This window comes from Scardinius erythrophthalmus (genome assembly GCF_964197995.2).
Source record: "Scardinius erythrophthalmus genome assembly, chromosome: 1".
Taxonomy (NCBI): domain Eukaryota; kingdom Metazoa; phylum Chordata; class Actinopteri; order Cypriniformes; family Leuciscidae; genus Scardinius; species Scardinius erythrophthalmus.
The window spans coordinates 30305122-30317479 of NC_138221.1; the positions used below are offsets into that span (position 1 = coordinate 30305122).

General features: G+C 40.9%; 1 protein-coding gene across 1 annotated transcript; it reads left to right on the forward strand.

Annotated features, from left to right (window-relative positions):
- Window positions 1-274: 274 nt before the first annotated feature.
- gpr139 (G protein-coupled receptor 139) lies at window positions 275-11520 on the forward strand (the record flags this gene model as incomplete). The annotated part of the gene is made up of 2 exons (XM_081364220.1): window positions 275-398; window positions 10553-11520. 2 exons carry the CDS (start codon window positions 275-277, stop codon window positions 11518-11520), a joined length of 1092 nt encoding a protein of 363 aa, XP_081220346.1.
- Window positions 11521-12358: the final 838 nt, after the last annotated feature.

Consider the following 12358-nt stretch of genomic DNA (forward strand, 5'->3'; position numbering starts at 1 on the left):
TTCTCTCTCTCTTTCGCTCTCTCTCTGTCTCCTCCACCTCTCCTCACACACACACTCTTCCTCACATCCCTGCCTCTCTTCCCATCACATCGCCGACTTCATCTCCTCTCATCGTCTGCGTCTCTCTTCCACGCACACACACACACGCGGTCGTTCTCTGGCTCTCACACGTGCCAGCCGGCTCTCCCTCTGCGTGTCCTGCGGTCCGGTCCGGCTGTGGTTCGGCTGTGGTTCGTCTCCTCTCTGGAGCTTAAAGAAGGAGGGCAGAGAGGCCATGGAGCACAGCCACATCTTCACCGTACTGTCCACCAACTCCAGTTCTTGGAGTCCTCGCGGTTGCCCTCTCGGACAGTTTCCCGTCATTTACTACAGTTCCTTGCTGTGCCTCGGCCTGCCTGGTAAGAAAGACACAAGAAAGATTACTAGTGCACATTGTATGTTTTCATGCATGTATTTATGAAGTGCATGGTGTGAGAGGAGTGCATCGTCCCCAGTATTCACATTTGTGGGTGATCAATCTTTCATCAAATTTGTATTATTTAATGCATGGCCTTATGCATGACTTTGTGTAATTGTGAACTGCATTGGGGTGAGAGAAATGCTTTGCCTCCGATATTCACATTTGTAATCTATCAATACAGTTTTTCCATGCAGCTTCTTAAAATCTTGATTGCGTAGTGCACAATGTATGTTTAAAATCTTGATTGCGTAGTGCACAATGTATGTTTATGCATGCTTTTGTCTTTTTGGATAAATATTCACATTTGAGGCCGAGCTGTTTTTTTTCAAGCAGATTCTTAAAGTGTTGTCTTTGGTCCCACTTAATCTTGATTAGTAACATCCTTGACGAAATTGTCCGTAACCTTGTGGGACGCAACTGCCATCAGAACTGTGGGAAAACAGTGTTTCCAAAGGTCATCTGTGTGACAGGACAGAATACAGTCACACATCATTTTCACGGGCTTGTAATCATAAATCAGCAAGAAATACCTGTTATTCCACAGATGATGAAATTAGTTCCGGCTCTAACTGGAATGACCTGGGAAGCAAGACAGATGATGCATCAGACATCTTGATTAGACATCATATTAATAATTGGCCTCCGGCGTTTAATATTCACCCGTTTGGAGACTAAAATTATATTTTGTCCCTACACAATTGGAGGTTGATTACTCATTTATGACAATTGGTATTATTTGCAGGTGTGCTGCATATTTAATCTAAGCTTCCCTCTCAGGTCGGATGGCGTGTGGCACAGTTTCAGCGGAATGATTTCTTTGTCAGATTGAGATAAATCACTGTGCCCTTGAGCGAAGCACTCAGCCTGAGCAGTTTACACAAATATTTTCATTTGCTTTCGGAGGCAGTCAGTCTTCCTGTTGCTCAACTGCTAAATAGCGGCTTGAATTTCCGACTCTTGATGCGGGTTTCTGGGACAAACAAGAAGCGTGATGAGACGAGATTAGAGTCTTTATTCAACACTGTGTGAAAGTCATCACACCTGGCAGTGATTTTGGGTAGATAGAGGTGAAGAAGAGAAACCTCTCAAAGGCATTGTGCACAGAAAGTGAGAAAAACACGGAGAACGGATAGGAAGAGAGTGGAAAGAGAGAGAGGTTGACTAAAAGCATGTGTGATTAAAGAGAAAGAAGGTAAAAAGTGAGGTTGTTTTAACAGAAGTAACAAATAACATTTATATAACAAGGAATGTTACATTTTAAAATAATGTCTGAAGGAAAGTGTACATTGTAAATGTATAATTTTTAATCACCTTTTTGCTTTTGCAATTCTGTCCTTTTTTTAAAAAAATGCAAATATTTCATGTAGATCACCAGTTAATGGTAAAATTGCGTACGAATGATTAAAAAATATTGTGGTTTAACACGACCATGAAGTATAGCAGTGGGTTGCATGTCTGTTCTGAAACAAAAATATGCTAAATGCAAATGATAATGTGCAATTAATTGTGCATATTTAGAGCAGCAAATTAAGTAGTCTTTTAAAAAGGAAGAGACATTGACGTCAAAGACAGTTCGGCAACGTTCAGGTGTCAGAAGCTATTTAAATTTGACACATGCCAACTGTCACATGCTCATTATGCTTAAAAGAATTATAATAATTTCCTTCAAATAACTTCAAGTTCAGCTGCATGGCTGTGAACTGAGTGGCAACTTGTGAGAACCTGTAATTTACAGTTTAATGAAATTCGAAGAACATTTTATACCCGAAACAGTAGAAACCACAGAAATACGAGTGTGTTGAGATGAGCTCATGCCTGTTCGATTGTTCGCTGGAGGTTAAGCTCAAAGGTCACTAATTGGAAGCGGTTGGTCTTATTGCCTTTTTTAACTGAAGGACTGTTTGATTTATGTGTTTTGGTGATTTCTATTGAAGATGAAGGGTTTTTATCCAGAGAGTGACTATACTGCGTCTGCTGGAAGGTCACAGATCCACAGTAACGATCCTCGTCTGCTGGAAGGTCACAGATCCACAGTAACGATCCTCTCGCCGGCTCTACATTACCCTGGTGGTGTTATTTGCCACTTAAGAGGTGGAGCCAATGATTTTCAATTTAGGTAAACGATCCGGGGCTCTTTGAGAGCTCACCGCCTCGGTGAGGAAAGTGCTTGTGAGCTTTTTTTGTGTTTGGGTCAGGACCATCAGAAAGTCTGGAAACCTGAGAGTTGCTGAACCCAGAGGGAAAAGTTCATTGCAAACTTTATCTTGTTAAATCTGAGCACAGTTTGAGACAACGTTAAGATCTTTCCTGAAACTCTTAGAGATTCATGTGAGATTACTGGGATCTCATTCATAGGAGAAACATCTGAGAAGCAGGAGACTTTTGCTAAAGTCTCAATTTGCTCTCAATGGCCCTCATTTATCAAAAGTGCGTACACCAAATTTCCAGCGTACACCTGGCGTACACCCAAAACCACGGTGACTTTGAGATTTATCAATATGGACGTTGGCGTACGGCACGCTCAAATCCTACGCCAGCTCAGGAGGTGGTGTACGCACGTTTTGAGTGTGGGAATGCGCAGAAAAACAATTCCTAACACCACAAAACGCATTGACATACTAAAAGATATAATATATTATGACCCACTGTAAAAAAAACAACAACATAGTAATTATAAACTTCAGTGTTTATTTTTGTGCAACATGGACTAAAATGTTTAATTTGTGTGAATTTACCAAAGCATTTGAATTGTAGGCATATGTATTCCTTCAGTTGCGAGCCTGTGCGCTTTACCTGACGATTCAAGCCTTGTTTATACTTTAGCCTGGCTCCGCAGCGCGAGTCTCCGCAGACTGCGCGCGCACCTCCCCAAACGGACGAGGCGTTTATACTCGACGCGCTCGCTGTTGTACTATTCTTTGAAACGATGGTTAGGCCAGGGTTAGGCCCGGCAGGTGTGCACGGACTGGGTTTAGTAATGAAAGGCCCAAAAAAATAATTCAGACTGACAAAATAATAAAAATGCCATTCTTCTTATTTTAAACAATAATAATAATAATAATACAAATAATAATAATAACGACATTCTTCTTCTAAATAACAATAAGCGTCATTAATAATAAATATTATAATAAAAAATAATAATAAAAATCTAGAAATCTATTTTGTTTCTTTCCACTTCCCTGGTTTCGCTTTCTCTTTCTCAAAGAAGTTTCTCTTCTTTGCCGTCTTCCGTGTGTCCATGGCGTAAAATGAGGGCGTGGGGGGAGCGGAGACTTGAATATATAGGGGCGTGTTATTCTAATGACGATCGATTTCAGCCGCGGCATTTATCAAGGGCAGGTATTGCGTACACCAGAATTTCAAACGTACGCACAGCTTCATAAATCAGGCGATGAGAAGAGTGTAAGCATAATCTTACGCCAATATATACGCCCGTTTCTACGCAAGATTGATAAATGAGGGCCAATGTAATCTAAGGCCCTGTTTACACCTGGTATTAAGATGCGTTTTGGTTGATCGGATCACAAGTAGACGAGGGAAACACATTCCTGTTTACACCTGGTGTTTTAATCTGTCTCTTTTGTCCACTTTCAACCACTTCTGTCCTGATTTCTTCGAGGTAAGGATCTATGGGTGGGTAAATGTATGTATTCTTTTTCAGATCTTTCAATCTAATGGACAAAATAAGCTCGCATAATTTACATATGTGACCCTGGATCACAAAACTAGTCAAAAGTAGCATAGGTATATTTATGGCAATAGCCAACAATACATTGTAGGGGTCAAATTTTTCTTTTATGCCAAAAATCATTAGGATATTAAGTAAAGATCATGTTCCATGAAGATATTTTGTAAATTTCCTACCGTATATATACCGTATATAAAAAATATATTTTTGTGAGCGAATGCAGCATAATCGCGAACATAAATGGACAACTTTAAAGGCGATTTTCTCAATGTTTCGATTTTTTTACACCCTGAGATTCCAGATTTTCAAATAGTTGTATCACGGCCAATTATACTCCTATCTAACAAACCATACATCAATGGAAAGTTTATTTATTCAGCTTTCAGATGATATATATATACATACATATATACATACATGATACATATATATATATATATATATATATATATATATATATATATATATATATATATATATATCTCAATTTCAAAAAATTGACCCATGTGACTGGTTTTGTGGACCAGGGTCACATATGAACTTGCCGGGAGACAACAGAAAAACATATGGAGAATAGCAGTTTTTGTTTCTGCTCTGAAAGCCGCAAGACCAGCCGAACACTGTGAGTGTGTGTTAGAAATCAGGAATGTTGAGAGAACATTGTGATTGGTATGTTTTTCATCTTTAAACCAAACTTGGATCTTTAGCTGACCAAGTTTAAATCCCATATGTCTAGCGCACTTCCCATAATATTTACTCATTAGGTCAGTATGTGGAGAGTTAGCATCTTTTGTGGCTGTTTGCGTTTTCATCTCTGGAAGTGGTCAAAAGCTCAACAAGTTTTAGACCCCATTTACACCTGTATTTAATGCCGTCTACTCTACTTGTGATCTGATCGACGAACAAGCTTCTTAAAACTAGGTGGGCCACATTGGTATCCAGGACAAACAAATGAGATAGTAAAGAGATCTCATCAGCAATGCTTCTTTTGAGTTTCTGCAGTATATGCATATTTTGCACAGTTTCATTATTACAGACTCGTTATTTATTTGAACTGACAAAAGTTTAGACAATTTTACGATGCAAAAAAAAAAAAAAAAAAAGCAAGTAAGATGTCACTAATTGAATGAAACCCCCAACATCGCAAGGTAATGTGACAACATTATAAAATGTCTGCCAAAACTGTGGACTACCTACTACTTTATGAACGAAAAACATGCAGAATCAAGTATGTAGTGTAAGCAATACACTAGTTTTCCATTCTGACACAAAAACATGTGAATTGAATTCAAAGCAAACTGAGACATTAAAATCGGTTGCTCCTGTTCTGGACCCTGCAGAGACCTGCATAAAGACAGGAGTCAAGTGAAATCAATATGCTTACAATGTTGACCAGCTAAATGGAAATGCCAGGAAATGTACGACCTCCAGGGCGCAGTGCATCCCTTTTGTTTGTCTAAATAAAGTACATTCACAGCAGAGCATCTGGAGAGATTAATCCAGAGAAAGCGAAATCCACAAACAAAAGTACAATGGACAGTGGAGTATAAAGGAAGAATAAACCGGATAAGGAAAGTAAAACTGGGAGTTGAGAGTGGGATTTGGTGAATCTGGGTTTTATTTTTGACTGCAGCCTTAGTGACACTCTGATACACCTGAACACACATAGACACGACGTCTGCAAGACAAACTGATCCACACAGCCAAGGACATACAGATTCACAGTCTGAATACTTAAAGACTCACTGAGATAAACTGACAGAATTAAATTAACACTCAACATTAAATGTTTAAGACTAGGGGGAAAAAAACACATCTTAAACTGATAATACTGAATTTTTAAAAAAACTACAGAATTAGATGCACATGAGAGAGAAGTGAGTCATTCAGTTTCACATATAATATCCATTAGTATGACAAAAAACAATATAGCAAGTTGAAGAGGAAATCAAACTGAATTTATTTTCTGTTATAATACAGTTCAGGCTGTTGTCACTGAACACAGACACAAAAATAACCTTCATTATCCTGTTAGTGAATCACATAAAAATAAAAAAGGGAAAAATGGAGTGAGTTTGACACCGGAAAGCTTGTTTTGTGTAGCCTGTAGAAAAGAAAGACAAATCTAAAATGAGATCTCTATTGTTTCTTTAGAAAGCAATGCCATCGAGAGGAGACATGTCTCTTGAATCTCAGGATTTTCTCTTTATAAAAGATTCCACGTTTCAGAGGAGCCCTCAATTGTGCTCAGATTTGCTCAACTCAAATGAACTCACATATCATTTCATTTAATTCATATTCATTTTATAGCTCAATCCTGGGCCGTCACTAGACATTAGAGATGAAGGTTCTGTAGCCTGGAATATATGGACAATATAGATGAGTCAGAATTCAAAACTGTGCAGAATCATTTGACGATAATAATATATTTAAGACTAATAATTAGCTTTTTTAAACTTGAAACGGCACTGCACAGACATGTATGACAAATGTATGACATCAAAGAACTGTGAGCGATTAAAGAGCTGGCGGCTCTAGCTTTAAAGGAGAACTCGGCAACTCTAGCGAACTCTAGTCACTTCTTCGCTGATTTTCCCTTTTGTTGTCGCATGTTTTCCCCACGAGCTCCCCCTACAGCTGTGGTGGGGCGTATATTTCACAACACGGTCGTAAAAAACTCACTTGCGGCGGCCTCCTCCCCCTCTCTACCGCTGCTCATGTGCGTTTGTTTTGATCGGAGCAAGCCAACTGTATCGTGTGGAGCTATGTCTATTGAGGTGGGTAAAATCTGGTAATACATCATACATGCGTGTGTTTATGTTGAATTGCCGTAAAGCAATTTGTGTTTCGCGCTCGCGCTCGTTCTCGCTTCTCACGAGACTTCCAATTTCTGTCTTGCCGGGACGGTAGTGCCCAAGTTGCAAGGTTGGTTTTCCGCCTGGGAACGCTGGGGGGAGCGGGGAAAGTCACCAATATCACCAGAACAGGTTGTTTAACCATCCAAATGATTTCTAGACAGTTTTATTAAGTTAAAAAAGTTACCAAGTTCTCCTTTAAAATTACTCTCACGATACTCTGATGTCATATACCGATTGGTCTGCGCAGCGCCGAATGAAGTCGATCAGACTTTGGCTGTGTCCAAAATTGCCCCATACCCTTAGATTGGACCGGTGCACTATTTGAAGGGACCGCCATTTGTAGTGGACAAAAGAACCATAGCGGACGTTATCAAAGTCCCTTTAAGACGAGTCATTTCATTCGGCGGCCATCTTTGAAACGCCTCTCAGTCATGCAAGTGCAGCTCCTAATCTCTTTGAAAGGGGAAACATCAAATTCACTAAAACTGTTCGCCAAGCTTATGATTAAATTTCATATTTGAAATCACCAATGAAATCTGACAACTGCCTCATAAATGTTGTTTCTAATGCTGAAATCATGACAGAAAACATACATTTTTTCAGGCTGGATCAAGCTAATGTGTAAGCTATAGGAACTTCTATAGGAACCGGAGCTTCTAGCGGCAGCTGCAGTGATGCGATGACTTTACCAATTGGCGATTGGCTCTTATTTAGAAGGTGGGACTTATTCCGCCATATTGAGCATTGCACTTTTCCCCATTCAAAACAATACGAGTGACGCATCTATGAGTGTATGCTCAACGGCTAGACAATACCCATAATGCACTGTGAGAGTCGAATGAATTCCCGCTTCTGACCAGAAGATGGCGCCCGCATCTGAATCATCCATCCATTTTCCAAACCGCTGGTCCAATGTGGGTCCAGTGTAATATTATACAGGAATAGATTCCTTTTCAATTGTTTATTAAATTGTTCAATTAAGGTTTCTACGTATTTTCCATGACAAAGATCAATCTTTTCATTACTACTGGAGCTTGCTAAGTTTCAAATGATTATTAAACAGCACAAACAAATGTGGCAGCCCTTCCAGCGCACTCAGTGTCTGAATTCACTCACTTGTTTTCATTCACTCCTTCACTTCAAGTGAACGATATTAGTGGTATAATGTAGGGAATAGTGAATGAGGGTATAAGGGGTGATTTCAAACACAGCCCTATTCTGAAATTAGCATACACAGGATTGCACCCGCTCTCTACGGAGGTTTCCTGAAATGTGCACGAAAAAGTTTTTCCAATCAAGCTTCCCAAGCACTGTTCACTTCTGTCTGTAAACCAATGGGAAATGTAATGTAATGTGAGAGGTTATAACGAATTGTAATGAAACTGTATATTCAAGGAACGCAACATTGTATGCTTCCCAAAATGCGTCCAAAAAAGGCACAAGGGAGATTTAAAGCAAATTAGCATTCAGTATCACATTTGTGCGTCATTTAACCTGGCTGTAAACTCAAGAGGGGAGGAGTTATTATTTATTTAGTCATTTGTATCGATAAAATACAAATTAACGAAGGATCTCATGGATTTGCCAAAATGAAGGAGTAGAGGATGGGGCTTAATCCAAATCTATAAGTGAGACATGTTAATGGGTTTAAAGGACTTTAATGATAGTCATATGCTGAATTTGGAACCGCAATCTAGATTAATACTTTTTCTGCAAAAATAATAAGAGTAGTATGCTAGTGCTATTCCTCCAACCACATTTACGTAAATGAACCTAAAAACATTTTAATTCTCTAAACAGGCAATAACATTTTCCTCTGGGAACAGTGCTCTAAGGACTGCAATGTGTTTATGTACAAGTTCAACTGTGAGAGAGATAGATAGCTTGATTTGCCTTTTTTTCTGATAAGGTAAAAGAGAACTTTTCTTCAAACTTGATTATGAACAGACTATGCACATGTGTCGATCAAACCCATCTCTGTCTGTCTCTCCATATTTCTATACATCTTGAAAAGGATGCTTGTGTGCAGGAGATTGCAGGTGTTTATGCAAATGTGTGAGTTTGAAGCTTGAGTCTATGTAATTTGTAATCAGCTGATGTTCTGGAACTGTGAAGTGTGATTCTCCAGACTCCTGACTGGCATATGTAATCCAATTCCATCTTTATTAGCAGCCCAAATGACTGTCAGGCAGACAGAGACACACCACGGGTGCAAAACACTTTGAAGTTTTTCATCCAGTATACCCTTCCACACAGCAGCCCATTGGCTACAGTGGGGCGACAGGTATGAAATTTGCTGCGAATTTCTTTTTAGGTTAACACATCAGAATGTTTCCTGAGGTCTATTGTAATGAGGCTTTATCCTCCCGCTGTGTTAAATTGTTTGGCTTGAACAAAGGCAGCACTTTTGTTGTGCACTCTCTTTTCATTACAGTGAGAGGTAATGGCAGTCGCTGGTCATTTCTCATACCCGTACATCTCACTCTGCCTGAGCGTGAGCAACAAACAATACAGGCTTGGGTGGAAGCAGAGCAGTGAAAGCGTTAGAAGAGGGGTCTTTTTCCTGGGTCATTGTGACCTGGACGCAGAGCATTGCATAAGCACAAGCGTTTGGATGTAATTGTGCACATGTTGCTGCTGCTTGTTCAGATTTTATAGAAGGTCACAATGAGACAGAGGTCAAAGCTGTGGAGGAAAACAGGCAGGTAGGAAGAAGAGGGACGAATTGAATGACAAAGTCTCAGAAGGTCAAGATCTCTTAAGTATATGACAAGCGAATGTTGCACGTGTATGTGTGTGTGTGCACGTGTGCCAACATCTGCATGTGCATGTGTATGAATGAGTGTGTGTGAACGTGAATATGCATGTGTATGAATGAGTGTGTGTGAAATGAATGTGCATGTGTATAAATGAGTGTACATGTATGTGAACGTGAATGTGTATGACTGAGTGTGCATGTGTGTGAACATGAACGTCCATGTGTGTGAAATGAATGTGCATATGTGTGAATTTGAGTGTGTCAATACATGCAGAGGATTGTTAATGTATGGATGTGAGTGAATGCATGCGTTCAAACACATGCATGTGACTTTAAGAGTGTGCTTGTGAATGCATGCATGTGATTTCAGTGCATGTAAATTTCAGTGCATGAGTGTGAATGTATGTGTTTGACTGTGCAATACAAATGCATGTGTTCGAACATGAATGAATTCTTCATGTTCTTCTGCATGTGAACAGAAATGAATGTAAACGTGTACATGTGAATGCATGCATATTAAGGCAAGTGTATACGTGATGTGTGTGTCAGTCAACTGCTTTGCATATATTATGTGATTGTGTTCAGTAGATGTGGAAAAAAACTATATTTTCTATCTATTTGTGGTGCTGCAATTTCAATGCAATATTGTATGATTCATTCTTGCACTCGTAAGTTTAATAAAGAAGCATTTTTATTATCCTGCCAGACTGACTTCATCACTTTCTCACCTGCCCCTCCCCTCTCTCTTCTCACCATCTCTGTCCATTTCTTCTCACGCTCCTCAGCAAACATCCTCACGGTGATCATCCTTTCTCAGCTGGTGCTGCGGCGACAGAAATCTTCCTATAACTACCTGTTGGCCCTGGCCGTAGCCGACATCCTGGTCCTGCTGTTGATCGTGTTCGTGGACTTCCTTTTTGAGGACTTTATTCTCGGAGCGCCTCTGCCTCACTCGCTCAACAAAGCAGTGCAGGTTCTGGAGTTCTCCTCCATCCACACCTCCATCTGGATCACGGTGCCCCTGACCGTGGACCGCTACATCGCCGTGTGCCATCCGCTGCGCTACCACACCGTATCCTACCCAGCCCGAACCCGCAAAGTGATCTTGGCGGTGTACGCCGGCTGCCTTATCTCCAGCATCCCGTATTACTGGTGGCCGGAGCTGTGGCACGGACTCCCGGGAGCGAGTAACGGCGGCCGTAGCAGCAGTGCAGGGCAGCACGTATTGGTTTGGGTTCACTGCGCCACAGTTTACCTGCTCCCCTGCTCGGTTTTCTTCTCGCTCAACGCCATCATCGTACGCAAGCTCCGCTGCCGACGTAACTGCTTCCGTCTTCGAGGGTACTCAACCGGAAAGACCACGGCAATCCTGCTGGCAATCACCTCGGTGTTCGCCGTTCTGTGGGCGCCGCGCACGCTCATGATCCTGTACCATCTTTACACGGCAGAGCCGGCGACGCCTGGCCTGGCCAGATTGCTGCACTTGGTCACGGATGTGGCAAACATGCTCGCGCTGCTTAACACCGGGGTCAACTTCTTCCTGTACTGCTTCATCAGCAAGCGTTTCCGCAGGATGGCCGCCACGGTGCTAAAGGCCTTATTCCGATGTAGGAAGCAGCCTCCACCTTTTTACGCCAGTCACAACTTCTCTATCACCAGCAGCCCATGGATCTCACCAGCCAACTCACACTGCATCAAGATGTTGGTGTACCAGTACGATAAGAACGGGAAACCAGTCTGCATATCATCTTGATCGCCAACACAAGCGATGCCATGCCAACATAACCCTGGCTGCTGAGCCGGGCGAGCTTGGGGAAAGTCCTTCCCGACTGGTGACAAGCAGAAGGCCTTGAACGGTTTGTTAGGAAGTGCCTCAATAAGAGATCCAATGTCAGGTTCTGAGACATCTTGCGGCCAAAATGAGGTTCTTTCTCTGGCAACAAAACGCACAGGAGTGGTAGTTTTTAACCGATAACATGCCAATGCCTTTCAGGGTATTAATGCAAAAAAAGACTTCATCTCAAAGTCAAGAGAAATCATGAAAGGCTTGCTTGCGTTCCAGGCGATGATGACTGTCCATTTGTTCCAATATACTGATGTGATTAAAAGACCAGTTTGTCTCTAGGGCTAGGTGATATGGCTAAAAATGCATATATCAATATTTTTCCATTTGCTCGCCAACATTTTTAAAAGGTGATTTTCTGCCCCCCTAGCTATAAAAAATAACAATTGTTACAAAGTACATACATTCGGCGCTCAACAGACATGTGTGATTAGCCACAAAGCTAAATGCTGTTTTGACATGTTGCAAAAAGAAACCTTTGAAATTTCTTGCTGTCTTTATAAGCTAAGCTTTTAACATTATCAGGATATACACAATATTCCCTAATTTTATACCATCAGAAAAGATATTGCAATAAAATTGCCTGTATTCAATGTATCGCCAAGCCCTAGCTAGCATGTTTTTCAGTTCACTGCAAACCAAAGCAACATTTTACATGCAGAAAAAGGATTTGAAGCTGGAGCCAACAAGATGTTACTCTTTGTGAACCACCTTTCCCCTCTAACCTTCTCAGCAAAGAGACAGAGCA